The sequence below is a fragment of the Panthera onca genome, chromosome B4, assembly GCF_046562875.1.
Source record: "Panthera onca isolate mPanOnc1 chromosome B4, mPanOnc1 haplotype 2, whole genome shotgun sequence".
Classification (NCBI taxonomy): domain Eukaryota; kingdom Metazoa; phylum Chordata; class Mammalia; order Carnivora; family Felidae; genus Panthera; species Panthera onca.
In genome coordinates this window covers 79,802,384-79,815,806 of record NC_138345.1, presented here as the reverse complement: position 1 = coordinate 79,815,806, position 13,423 = coordinate 79,802,384, and the positions used below count along the sequence as shown (strand labels likewise).

Sequence of the window (13,423 nt, the reverse complement as noted above, 5' to 3'; positions counted from 1 at the left end):
GGCAGGAGGGCGTTTGCCAGCCCCTCTATCCCCCAGCTTTCGTTTCTTTCCCTAGATGTGGGTTTGCGTTGTGTTGTGGTTTAAATTCACGAATTGTAATAAATAAAAATTGAATCGAATCCTGACCTGCAGGCTGGAGGATGAGCTGGAACTGAACAGTGGGCTGGGCCGGGTGGGCCTGCTCTGGATCCCACGGTCTCGCCAGGGCCCTCGGAGCCCGGCGGCCCTCCCTCCTGCCCGGAGTAAGGCCGGCTCGGGCGGGCTGCAGGAAGCAGGCCGCGCTGACGGAGGAGGGGAGGCGACAGGGCCTTGGAGCAGGGGCGGGGTGGAAGCCCGGAAACGCCGCGGAGCTTGGACTGGGAGAAAAGCCCCAGTCCCCGCAGTCAGGACCCAGGGACACGGATGCCCTGGCCTCCGCCCCGTGCGAAACTGACGCCAGGGTCTCAGAACAGCGCAGTGGCCAAAGGGGAGAGTGAGGATTTGCGAAAAGAGACAAAACTACGGGCAAAGCACCATTCAAAAGGACCAAGAGAACAACTGCTTCTGGAATTGGGGAGGAGGTCTCTTAAGTGGGAAAAAGGAGAGGGTGCTTCAGCCACTGGGAAAACCAGCGTTTGCGACTTTTGATGGCTCCCCTCAAAATATCACCCAAACAAAATGTTTGTGCCTTCCCACCTTCCTCCAGCCCCCCAAACTGGCGTGCTGGACGGAAGGAGGGGGTAGGAGATTCAAATGATGGGGAAGGGGCTGGTCCCTACAAGTGCCTCACCAATCCTGTTAGGCGATGCGATGGAGGAAGCAACGGAAGGACTGGGATCCCCAATTATTTTCTTTTACGGTGGTATTCCCCAAGTATTCAGAACAACACCCTGCACCCTCACCAGAATGGGCAGCCTGAGATATTAAAGGGCTATATTTCAAGCAGTCTGAGTTTAATAGTTTCCAGATTGGGGGATTTCCGAGAAAGGGGGCGCCGAGCCGAAGCATACCCAGCAGCTTGTGTCTGCTTCTGATTAGCAGATGAAAACTGCCGGTTCTGGGGAAGGCGCTCTGGGGTGCAGTGCAACTGACCAGCCCCTTCGGGCTGTTGCACACGTATGGCCGCCTACCCTTGCGCCTGCGGTCCCACCACCACCAGGGAACACCCCACTCCTGGCTAATCCCTGACCAACTTCCTTGGGCCTTGGCCACGTCATCTCCCAGAAATGCTGCAGCCACTCAGCATAAGCCCGTTACCCCCAAACCAACATTCAAACTAAACACCAGAGAGAGATTGAGAAGAAAAGAGAACTAGGAGAGGGAGAGAGAGAGAAGCTGAGAATGCACTGACAAGTTGAAAGTGGATCTAATTCTGATTGTATTGGTTTTGCCATCTTTCTCCTTCCTCCCTCCCTTCCTTTCTTCCTTCTTTTTCCTCCCTACTTCCTCCCTCCCTCCCTCCTTCCCTCTTCTGTTTCTCTCTCTCTCTCTCTCTCTTTCCCTTTTTTCACTCGCAACGCATTCCCCAGTGCCTCTTCTGTTCCCTGAGGCCTGCTCAGCCTTCTTCCTCACCGCTCACCGCACACCCTCCCTCCCTCCCAGCCATCCCTCGAAGCACCAATGCAGACAGGCAAGAATCCAGCCCGGGCCCTCACCCAGCACCCAACTTTCATCTTCACCTATCTCTTCCCTCCGATCTCGTGTACTCATAAATTATTACAATTAATTACAGCCAGGGAAAACCATTCATGCCATGCCCCCACCCCCCACCCCTGGACTCCGAGGAGCTACCAGGAAACTCACAAGGCAGCCAGCCGGGGCAGGCACGAGCTGGGCCCGGGCCTCAGCAGCCCCCACCCCACCCCAGGAGTCTTCACGCCCACCCCACCCTGCCTGGAGAGCAATGGCAGGCACTTGCCCTTCCGAGGTAGAGGGAGCCCCTTCCCTGGCTCCGGCTTCCCCCAAAGGATCTGAGCACTTGCCTCCTCCACGACAGCAGCCTGGGAGCCACAGGGAGGAGAAATAACGAGAACTGGATGCGGTTGGGTTTCTGGTTTTTTAAGTGACTTCGATATATTAACACAGAGCTGTTCTACCATAACAAACAGAAGCACGTTACAGGACGGACGCTGGGGATCAGAAGAAACACTGCTATGTACACACCCGAGGCGCCGGCCTGCGCCGCCGGACCCAGCCTGCGGCACGGTCCGGGCCCTCGCCCCTCAGCTCCTGGGCTGGGAATTGTTATTGTGTATGTGTGTGTGTCTTTTTTTTTTTTTTTTTGTACAAAATCTGCACGCAGAGCACCCCAGGCCTGGGGAGGGATGGCCCGGACCACATATGATACAGAAAAAAAAAAAATAGAAATATAGCGATTCAAGTACTGGCTTCTCTGAAGAAAGGAGGGGGAAAAAAATCACATTTGTGTGTGTCATTTATTTCAGTTGCGCTGGGAGAAGAGAACGCGGTTTCTCTCCCCGCCTCCTCCTCCTCGCTGGGTAGAACTAACTCTAAAACACCAATTTCTCAACACTGAACCCTCCCAAATCGCAAGAGTTTTCCTTTTCCCCTTCCTTTTTTTTTTTTGTCTCTTTTTAAGCTGATGGGCTTTTCTCTATCTTGCTCTTTCCTTTTCTTTTCGTGCTCTCTCCCGCCTGGGTTGGGGTATTTTTGTGGGGTTTTTTGTTTTTCCCTTGGCTGTGCCGAGGCAGCAGGCTGGGGCAGGGTTTAGGATTGCTCCTTGTCGGTTTTCTCTTTATTCATCTTTTTCATCTTCATCCTCCGGTTCTGAAACCAGATTTTGACCTGCCGCTCGGTGAGGTTGAGAACCCGGGCCACCTCGTACCGACGGTCCCTGGTTAAATACATATTGAAGAGAAACTCCTTCTCCAGTTCCAGCGTCTGGTACTTGGTGTAGGGGCAGCGCTTCTTCCTCGTGGAGCGGGCGTGGATCCAGTTGGCCACGGGGTTGCCTGGAGGGCCAAACACAGGCAGGGGTCAGCGGAGCCCCTTTCTAGCCCAGGACCCCTGCCACCCTACCCCTAGGCTTAGCCAGGCTCCCCAAACGCAATGATTGAACCTGAATTTGGACACGTTTGGTTTTTGGAATTTCCTCCCTGACTCCTTTTGCGTTCTGCCCTCTCCCCATCTTCCCCCTCTTCGGTTTCTAGCACCTAAAACTATAGGAAATCAAAGCTATCAAAGCCCCTACAGTCTGGTCCTCAGCTTCAAGAGTAGTAATTCGAGAATATGCTCATAAAAAGTCCAAATTCCCAACTGTTTCATAGGCCCATAAACGCTTCTCTCTCTTGTTTTTTATTTTTATAGCGAGGTCTCTCTCCTCCCCACTTCCCTCCTCCTCTGCCCCCTCCCACCCTCCCAGCCCACGACCAAGTCCTGAAATTTCAGCAGTTCTGTTTCCTGACCCTGAGAGTCCCTAAGCCCCTCACCACCCTCTTCAGCGCCCGTCTCTGCTCTCGGAGTTCAACCCTGCTGAGGCGAATTCTCAGAGTGATGCTGGAATAGGGAGAGCCTTTCTCCTCTCCCCAGAGAGCTGCTGGCCTTGGGACAGGCTCCCCTATATCTTAGCTTCCCTGTTTGGCTTCCAGTGCCCCCCTCCTGCCAGCCCCAGGACAGGCTCTGCAGGAGCCAAGCCTCCAATTTCAGGTTTATGGGAGTAGCTGAGGGCAAGGAGGGAAGCCTTCAGAGGGGTATAATTAGGCCCTGGCCCCTTATGGGGCTGGAGGAAAGGATTTCCTGCAGCCCCCTCCTGGGACTCCCCCAGACACTTCCTCACACCCAGGGGCTGCACCCCCTCCCCTGCTGTTTCCCCTTCTTTCCCCTTTTTCTGGCCCAGCAGCTCCCACCTGCCCCCCCCCCCCCCCCCGCCCCCACACACCTACCCCTGCCCTTCTCTGCAATACTCAGAAGGCTCCAGTCTCCTTGATGGGGAGTGTGTGTGTGTGAGTGTGTGTGTTATAATTCTCTAATCTGGGGAGATGCTCCCCCCCCCATTCCTCATCCCTGAGCCCGGTTTTCAACCCTCTTTCCTGCAGACCCTCAGAAGAGGGCTCTCAAGTTTAAGGAGACTGGGACCCCACTTCTCTTCCCCAACTCTGTAAGTCCTGATTTCTCCAAGTTCCCAGGCTGTGAAATCCCCCAGACCCCTCACCTAGTGCTCCTGGGTATATAAGAAGTCCATGCACCTTCTCTTTAAGGAATTCCTCCTGGGGTGAGACTCCCCATGCTGGCTGGGAGGTAGGGGTGATTTTTCTCCCTGGGGTATTTCCTCTCTGTCCCCAGTGTCCTCCTCATCTCCCCCCCACTCCAGTCCCACCTCAAACCATGAAATGAACCTCAACCCTACCCCATCCCCTGGCCCTGTCTGCATTTCTTCGAAAGTAGCAACTGAGCCAAAAAGCCTGGGCTGGGGGTGTGTGTGTGTGTGGGGGGGGGGGTCCTCTCATCAAAGCCAGCTCCAGGGAGAGGAGCCCCTCTCAGCCCTCTCCCAACCTGGCTCCCTGGGCTCCCTTCTCAGACCTTCCTGCCCCTGAAAGCTCCCCAAGGTAATTCGCTTTTATTGAGTCCTCGCCCCCTCGCCCTCGCCCCTCTCCCGCGCTCCCTGCGCAGCTCCGAGGGGCTGTAATCCGGCTCCCCCCCGCCCGGCCTCCCCTCCCCTCCCGCGCTGGTTGTAAAGGAAAATTGCTCCCAACTTACTGGGGTCCAGGTCGGCCTTCTCTTCTTTGTGCTTGCTGCCGGCGAGTGCGTCCGCCTCGGGCGAGGGCAGTGTCTGCGGGGCGCGGTCGCGCAGCTCCCCGGGCGAGCCGTACATGTAGTCCGGGTAGCTGCGGCCGTCGCCCGGGCCGCAGTCGGCGCGGCGTCCGGGGTAAGCGTCCGGTTTGAGGGCGTAGTGACGGCCCCCGGCCGGGAAGCTGGGGAAGGAGACGGCGCCGGACAGCGGCTCGAGCCAAGTCCGCATGTAGCGCGTGTCGGCGCCGAGGTGGGGCTGGGGGCCGTACGGGTGGTATACCACGGACGACTGCGAGGGCACGGGCGCCCACGACGTGCTGAACACTGCCGGCTTGGGCGCGAAGCTACAGGACGGAAAATCGCTACAGTCCGGCACCAAACCGCTGGGTCTGGCGGCGGCGGGGTGAGCCCCCGTGGCCGGAAACCTGGACGCTAGGAGGTCTTCATTGTCGTGAGAGATGAGCGAGTCCACGTAATAGTTACTGATGGGCCCCGTCGCCGACATCGTAACAGGGTTTTACATACATAAGATTATTGTATGAACTGTATATGTACTTTTTATCTGCTCACAGAACAATCAAGGCAGGTAATTATTTTTCCAGCCTTTTCCCCGCAGCTCATTGGTTCCCCGGCCCCCACGTGATCGTATTTACCCAAAAATACGGCGCGGATCAATGCGCAGGGGCTTTTTTTTTCCTTGCTTTTTTTTTTTTTTTTTTTTTTTTCTTCCCTTCTCCCACCCCCTTCTCTCTGCTGATCCCCGCGACCTGCGTTTTCCTGGGGGTCCGGAACTCTGGACCCAAAGCGTCGGCCACCCCCTCAGGACTACTCGTATCTCATCAGAGCACTCCCTTGCCCATGTCCACCCATAAGCAGATGGCCTCCCGCACCCCCCCCCCACCCTGGAGGATTTCTTAATGGGGTGAAAATGCCAGTCCCCGAAGCCAGGGCTCCCGGACCCCCAGGGCCGAGCTGGGCGCGGGAGCCCCGCAGGGGCGGAGAGGCCGGCTGAGGTAGGTGGAGGAACTATTTCTTGACGTAATCCGTCTCTGTCGCCCCGACGCTCCCGCAGTCTCTGCGCGAGCCGAGATCAGCGATTGTCAGTTCGGAACGTGGCTTTTAAAAATGCGTTTTTAAATAGTGTGTATGTATGTATTTCTTTCAGGAGCAGCAGCAGCGAGGGAGGGAGGGTGGGAGGGGACTGGGGAGGCTGGGGTGGAGGGAGGGAAGGAGGGAAAGGGGAGCGTCCTTCTGCCACTGGCCAACTCAGCCCCCCAAATCTGGGGTAGGGCAGCTTGGGGAAGGTGGTCCGCCTGTGGGAGGGGTAGGACCTCGGGACCTCATACACCTTTATCCTCAGAAGTCCTCTCTTTGCTTTGGCACAGATATGCAAGCTCCTTTATTTTAAATTTATTGTCTCTATCTATTTATCTTTCTTTGCCAGCTTGAAGAAGTGGAGGAGAGATCAGCACAAGTTAAGTGGGGCGTCCCCATCCCGTCTTCCTGCTCACCCTCCTTTGCCCCCAACTCCATCTCTGCGACACCCTGCCCCCCCAAAAGAAGTCACTCCAGGGCTCTGTCTGCAGAGAGCCAGGGTGAGTGCGGGCAAGGCGAGAGAGAGAGCGACCTCGGTCGTGGGCAAGTAGCTTGTTTTTACGTCCTTCAATAAAATTTTTATGAGGATCATTTGATTGTTCATAAATGTGTCTTTCATTAAATAAAATTGTAGGCTGTTTTTGGAACGGGAAAAAAGCAACGGAGGGATGGGAGAGAGCAGTTTCTTTGGGGTCGGACGCAGGGATTCCGGAGGGGGCAGTGTGATTGTAGGGAAGATCAGACAACTTGGATTCCTCCCCCCAATAAGTTGGTTGCTACCTTCCTCCTTGAATTTGGGGTCTGTTGCCTAGCCCTCTGCTTTCCATCAGACTGCCCCATGGTGGTTTAGTAAAGGTGGGCTTTAAGCTGGCAGGGAATTCTCAGTGTGGGTGCAAGAGAGGGGGCAGGGAGGTTGGCTGGGGGTAGGGAGAAGGGCAGGTGATGTCCCCAGGGACACAATGCCCCCTAGGTATGGCAGAGGGAGTTTGAAGGAGGCGTGCAATTTCAGGGTCAGAAAAGAAGGGTCCCAGTTTGTGCTATGGGAGATAGGCAGGAGCTGAGGCTCAGACGCAGGTTCTGAGGCAGCAGAAGGACAAGGATTCCCAGACATGAGACGCCTGCCCTTCTTTCCCACTCCTGTCCCCAGGAGGGGACCAAACGCCAGGGGTGGGGGTGGAGGATGGTTTTCTCCTGCATCTCTGTCGACCTGTCTCCTCTAGGGTGGAGAAGGGCTAGGGAGAGGTGTCCCAGAGAGTGTAGCATGCATGTTGGGGGGGGGGGAGGAAAGTTGAGGGGGGAAGGGGAGATCTACAGCCTGCAGCACTGACCCCAGCTTTCCAGGCCCCCTCCCCAGTCCCTGCTCCTCCCCCTCTCCGGTTCTTTCCTTTTCGGTCTAGCGGGGCTGAGATTTCGACTCACGGGGGGTGTGTGAGAAGTGCCTGGCTGGGGATAGACAACCCGGGGCCTCAGCCTCTTCGCCCTCAGCTCTGATTGTCTTCCCCTCCCCCGGACTGGACTGGTGTGGGAAATCCAAATTACAGCAAGAAACAGAATATCTCTTTGGCCTTGATGGAGTCAGGTTAGCTGTCAATCAAAATTTCTCCCTCACTAGTTCAAGGAAAAGACAGGAGGTTCCCTCCCGTCCCCCTGCCTAGGCTTTCTCCAAATCCCCAGCACCGTCAGCACCTCCCCCAGCCCTGGCGGCTGGGGACCCTGCCTGGCTCTTGGGCGGCTGCTGGCAGCAATGAGCAGAGACGCGTAGCCTTCAGCGGGCCCGGGGGCCAGACAGAGACCTAGAGGACATCAGGGGACAGAGCCTGAGAGAGACTGAGCCTGAGACATAACAACTGAAACGCGGCGCCAGGCCCATGGAGAGGAAGGAAGGAGGGAAAGAGAAGAAAACGGAGGGCTGGGATAAAAAGAAAAGGAGAGGGGAGAATTAAAGGAAAGAGGGGGGACAAGATGAAAAGAGATGGGAGAGCAGGGAGAGGAAGGCATGCGGGGAGTGTGAGGGAGGAAGGGCGGCGATAGGCAGGCAGGACGGGGCAGGGCGCGAGCTGGGAGCAGCCGTGGCATTGTGCAGTCCGCTTGCTTGCCGGGCCTTTGCCGCGGGACCCGGCTCAGGGCGCGGCGGCCACTTCTGTCCGGACACAAAGGAGAAAGAGGCCTCCTCTCTGGCCCCTCCCGGGCGACCTGCTGGGGTGGGTACACTAGGCCTCCGGGGGATGTGGAACCCCGTCTCAGCCCAGGCAGCCACCCAGGCGGCTGGGGGCTGAGCCACGCTCTAGCCAAGGAGCTAAGAAGACATGATGAAGGAGGTCTCAAGCCCTGCTCCTCCTTTTTCGTCTTCGCCAGGCGACAGGGCCCATCTGCCCCAACCTCAGGTCTCCTAGAAGAAAGGCGCCCCGAAAGACCGTCTTCCATGGGCCTCTACTATTTGGGAGAGCCCTTCAGACAGAGTGGCTGTAAGCAGATGCCCCTTTCTCTCCTACCCCCTTTGGCCACTGCCTTCTTTTCAATTCTTGAGCTGCCTGCCCACCCGGCTTGCCCACCCAGCAGAGGCGACAGCAGCGGGGCAGCCGGGATCCCAAGGCCCAGGCTCCCTGCTGCCGTCAAATTTCCCGTGAAACTGAGGGGAGATTGTCGCCTTCGTTTGAGAGCGTGAACTCAGACCCTCCCCACTCAGGCACAGACACAGCTGTGGATCAGGAAGCAGGCCTCGCCCACAGCCCCCTCCCCACCAATGCCCCGCTTTGCCTAGGCCTTGCAGAGAGCAGCAGCCATGAGGAGGGGGCTGAAAGAGCCTGGGAGTCCCTGAGTTCACCAGGCCGAGGCCCCTCGGGCTCCACAGCTGCATGTGGGCTGTACCCCCTAGTCTCTGCGTTTGGAGGTGGGATAGCAGGCAGATCAGGGCCCTGAAGCAGAACTTCAGGCTCCCCCCACACCCCCCCCAAAGCCAGGCCTATAGATGTGGGGGCACAAAGGATGTGGGGGCACCAGTAAGGAATCGCTCCTCTTTCCAGGTTCACCTACTCCTTCTGAATCTCCTGCCAGATTCCCAGACTCCCTCTTACCCCCACCACTCCCTTCAATTTTCCTCAGCACCGATGGGGCAAACCCGAGGGACTGGAGGACACTGGGAGTCCCTGTTGGGGAGGGGGGGAAACCCCAGCTTTAGCTGGCACTTCTGCATCCGCTCTGGTGCTTAGAGCTTGCCTCCGACCCCAAAAGATTACACTAGGCACAGGAGAGCCCCCTAAGGGGGAGGGGCACCTTTACTCCATCACCTCAGACCTGCACAGCTGCGACCACAACCAAGCTAGCACCACCGTGGGAAGGACAGACAGACAGACGGACAGGTTAGCGTCATCCCCTCCCCTTGCTCTGCGCCTCCCTCTCAGTGATTTAAATTCCCTCCGGTTCAATCCACACCGTCAAGTTCGGATTAAATTTAAAACAGGCTTTTCTCCTGGTCCGCAGCCGCCTCAGGCAGGGAGCCCGCTCCCCGGCTCGTCAGCACCCGCCCGCGCGGAGGAGGCCGTGCTCCATTTGCTTTCATTTTCCTTCTCCCCCTGAAATGGGCTCGTTTCACCTCTCCGCTGCCCTCTCCCCCTCCCCGCCCCCTCCCCGGTTCCCCTCTTCTTTCCCCCCTTCTCGTTCCTGGTCCCTCTTTGTTGGGAAAAACACACCCACACACAACTCCTCCTGGCTAAGGCCTGCGCTGGAAGCAGAAACTGAATTCTCCTGGCCCGCCGCGAAGAGACCGCGTCCTGCCCCCACCCCAGGTGGGTATCTGGGATCCCTACATGCCAGGAGTCAGGCCCCTAAGCCCAGCAGGAGCGAAACCCCTAGGGCCTGTGAACGTGGCCCTCTCAACGCCACGGCCTGCATTCCCGCCGGCCCCCCGCCCGCCCTGCCGCCCCGCAGCAAACGGGGCTGTTTCCGGCTCCCCCAACCCGGTCTGGTTTCCCAGCCTGGGGAGTGGCTGAAGGAGGAGCAGCCCCAGAACCAGGGGTGCTCTCTGCCCGAAGCCCCCATGGCTCTGGGCGCCTTGTTACCTGATCTTTGTGTGATGTGTGTGTCGCAAGGAAATTTGCAGTGACTTTGGAGCCCAGACTGAGGAAGCGGAGGTGGCGAAAGGAGAGACAATACGGGCCCGAAGTACAATTAAGGGGCCAGAGCCGCTAGTCTCTCCCCCGCCCTCCCTGCCAGACTAGGAGCTGTCTGGCCTCAAACCTCAGGGCAACCCGCGAACCTGGAGCCGGAAACTCAGCCCGTGCCGGAGGGAACCAGAGGATCCGGCATCCAGAACGCTGGAGGAGAGCTCCCTTCCAACTTGGGGGCGCAGCAACCAGCCCCGCTGTGTTGCGGCGAATCCAATGAATGAAAGTGCACATTCCGACGAAAATTCCCTGTTTTTTCAGCTTTTGGAAGGAGAGCCTAGGGTCTGGGACGTCTCAGACAGACAGACAGACAGACAGACAGGCAAACCGCGTCTCCGGAGGCAGACAGACTCACAACATGAGTGTGAGCCTAAAATCAAATGCAGGTTCAACATTCCCGAGGCCTCTCTGCCAGGCCGGGCAGGCGCCGATCTCCCTACCTTCTCTCCCCTCCAGGGCGTTGGGCAGAGACCCGGAAGACTCGGTCCCTCTGGCTTGGTCCAATCCCGCCTCGGGAAGCGCCTTCGTTACCTGCTCCTCGGCTCCCCACGGCCACAGATGCAGGGCAGCCGCCTCCCGCCGGGGGAGGGAAGCCCCGGCCACCGCAGCCGCCGCCGCTGCCCGCCCTCCTTCCCTCCCTCCCTCTTTCTCGCCCTCCCTCCCTCTCTCCCTCCCTCGCGCGCTGCCGCTCGCGGGGCCCTCCCGCGGGCAACCTGTTCTGGACCAAATCCAGGTATCTCCGAAAGAGAGAGAGAGAGAGAGAGACAGAAGGACCTCTTACGTGGAAAAGAAAGAAAGAAAGACCCTTAACCGCGTTTATTTTCCAAGCTCTGACCACTGGCCGGCCTCTGTTCAGACGCCCTGGACACGGCCCTGTAGCAGCAGAGGTGTGCGGGGCCTGCTGCCTCGCCCACGCTGACCGCCGCGCCCCTCGCACAGCGCGCTCCACACTCTGGGCCGCCGCCCCCCGGCAGCCCAAACACCAAACAGACCTCAAGGTCCTTCCTACAGACTCAACATCCGGTCGCCCGCCTCGAGGCTGGCCTCCGCCCGCCCCGGAGCCCGCTCTGCTCCGTCTGCGGCCAAAGTCCACACACAATCCACCTTGCCCGTGCTCTCGCGCCGGGCCCGGACGCCCCTCCTGGCCGAGGCGCCCGCCGGGCCACACTCGGCCCACGGTCCTGCCCGGGACTGCAAACCTCGTCCCCTGCACGGGACCCACACAAAGCCCAGTGCCCTGACGCTCCCACCCGCAGCCCCCAGTCCCCAGCCGCTGCTGCCCTTCACCTGTTCCCGAGAAAGGCTGCGTCTCCGAGCCGGGGCAAAGCCGTGGGCCTGGGCGGAGGGTGCCGGGGGAACCGGGGAGCCGAGGTCCCAGGGAGGTTACAGAAGATCCGCCGGGGTAAGCCGGAGCCCCCGCAGCCCGCGAGATTATCTCAGAGACCAAAGCTCTCCTTGGCGAGCTCTTGCCTTTTCCTCCGTCTCCCGCAAGTCTTAAACACTCACACGCCGAGAGTTCAGCTCTATAAATCCTGCTCCTCTTTCCCATATCATAATTAAAAAAAACCAGTAGGGGAGGTTTTAACTTTTATTGCGATTTCTGGAGTTGGGCTGCGGAGCATATATTAAGTTTACGCTTATGCGCTCTCGGCGGGGAGGGTCCTTTAAGAAATAAAAATCCATCTTAATATCCGCAGACGAGAGAGATAATTTTTTCCCTCCTCTTCACGCTGTTTCTTCTGAAGACTCCCTTCCAGCGAAGCGAATAAATAATCACCATCGCCTTAGCCATAATCTACAGTCCCAGGGCCCCGGGGTGGACTCTGGCCACCAGCCTGGCCCTCACCTTGGCGGGATGAGAACTCACCCCATTTCCCAGGATTTGGGGAGGGGGACACCCCAGACTCCTGGCTCTGTGGCCACCCCCCATCAAGCCCACCAGCTCTGAAACGGAAATGGGGGCAGAGAGAGACTCAAAGAGCAAAAGTCGTTCATTGGTGAATTTCGGCCCATAAGGGACGCTCTCCCCAAGCCAGGCACTCCTGAGCACCCCGCCCCTGCCTGGGACTCCCTTCACTCCAACTGGCCCTGTGATTCTGACAGCTTGAAAACTCAGAGACTGCTAAGGGCTCCCAAACCAGGGGAGCCCCTGCCTGCCTCGCACCAGCTGGCCTTCCTCTCTGAAAACCTCCCTATTTCCCCGGGAGCCATAGAGAGATTTGAGCGTTTTCCTTCAAGGGAAGAGATTCTTTTCCCCCACAAAGGGCTGGGGGACAGACGGAAAGACAGACTAACAAATTCAGCTAGGGAGAAGAAAGGCTCTATCCCATTTTCTCCTCTAGCCTCCCTGGGGTCAAAGGAAATCTCTTTGTATAAGAAAGACAGAAAAATACGTGAAGTATTCACGTAAAAAATAGACGTGGGATTTGAGAGAGCCTGGAGGAGCCAGAGATACAGAAACAGAGACTCACACTCATACAGGGTTAGAAATATCCCCCCAGCAGACCACTGTGAGAATATAGAACTCCAGGTATATATTTTGTTACAGGGACACAATTGTGTTCCCCTCTCCAAGTTGAGAATGTGTTAATAACCATACTATTTCCAAAGTAAGAGAACCAACAGCCTGTCCTCCTCCTTTTGGCTTTCTCTTTCCCAGTCTCTCTGAGAGCAGAGGTGTATCTCCCCATTCTTCCTGACACCCCCCCCCTCATTTTTTCTCTGCAGGCAGAGAAGCCTTTTTGGGGAGCCTTCTCTCTAGCCACCAGGGCCAGGATTGAGGAACCAGGTGGAGAAAGGAGGGGAAGAAGCTTTGCAAAGTTTCACATTGCTCAGATTCTCCTTTACTCCATTATCCTCCCCTCCTCCCCCTGGCATCAGCCAACAACCTTCCCAACAATATGGTAATGGTGGGCGCTGGCAGCCTCCGTTCACCCAGACATTTCCACACAGCGCAAAGACAAGCAGCTGCCTGACAGCCACAGACACAACAGACCCAGGCCTGTGGGCCACAGACAGCGAGACAGAGACTACAGCCAGGTTCCTGTCCTGATGTTTCCCAGTAGGGCGTGTGTGTGTGTGTGTGTGTGGGGGGGGTTTCTACTTGGACTTGATGGCTTCCCTCTAACCTACTAATACCCTAAATATGCCCTTTCTCATTGGGGATGGAACTATAGAAGGGGAAGGGGAGGTGGCTGAGCTGGCGCTCAGAGTTCCCCAACTCTTGGGACCCCCCCCACCCCAGTCACCCCACTTTTCTAAGGGGAAGCTCCAGCCCCAGCCAACTGGAGGCAGATTTTTGTCTTTGGAGGTGGCAGGTGAGAGAAACTGGCCCTTCCAGAGACTCCCTTCTCTTTCTGTGCTTCTCCTCTCTTCTACTGATCCTGCCCCACCCAGCTACCCAACTGAGCTGGCCCACCAGGCCACCTCTTACTCAA

General features: G+C 57.6%; 1 protein-coding gene across 1 annotated transcript; it reads right to left on the bottom strand.

Annotated features, from left to right (window-relative positions):
* Positions 1 to 2,021: 2,021 nt before the first annotated feature.
* On the bottom strand, positions 2,022 to 5,233 carry HOXC9 (homeobox C9). Its single transcript, XM_060657427.3, has 2 exons — positions 4,696 to 5,233; positions 2,022 to 2,951 (listed from the first exon to the last, which is right to left on the bottom strand). Exons 1-2 carry the CDS (start codon positions 5,231 to 5,233, stop codon positions 2,707 to 2,709), a joined length of 783 nt encoding a protein of 260 aa, XP_060513410.1. The 3' UTR covers positions 2,022 to 2,706.
* Between the last annotated feature and the right edge of the window lie 8,190 nt (positions 5,234 to 13,423).

Excerpts from the sequence above, each read along its gene's own strand:
- HOXC9 (XM_060657427.3), bottom strand. The coding sequence starts at position 5,233 with ATGTCGGCGACGGGGCCCATCAGTAACTATTACGTGGACTCGCTCATC. Across the intron at positions 2,952-4,695 it reads GAAGGCCGACCTGGACCCCA|GCAACCCCGTGGCCAACTGG; the intron begins GTAAGTTGGGAG and ends TTGGCCCTCCAG.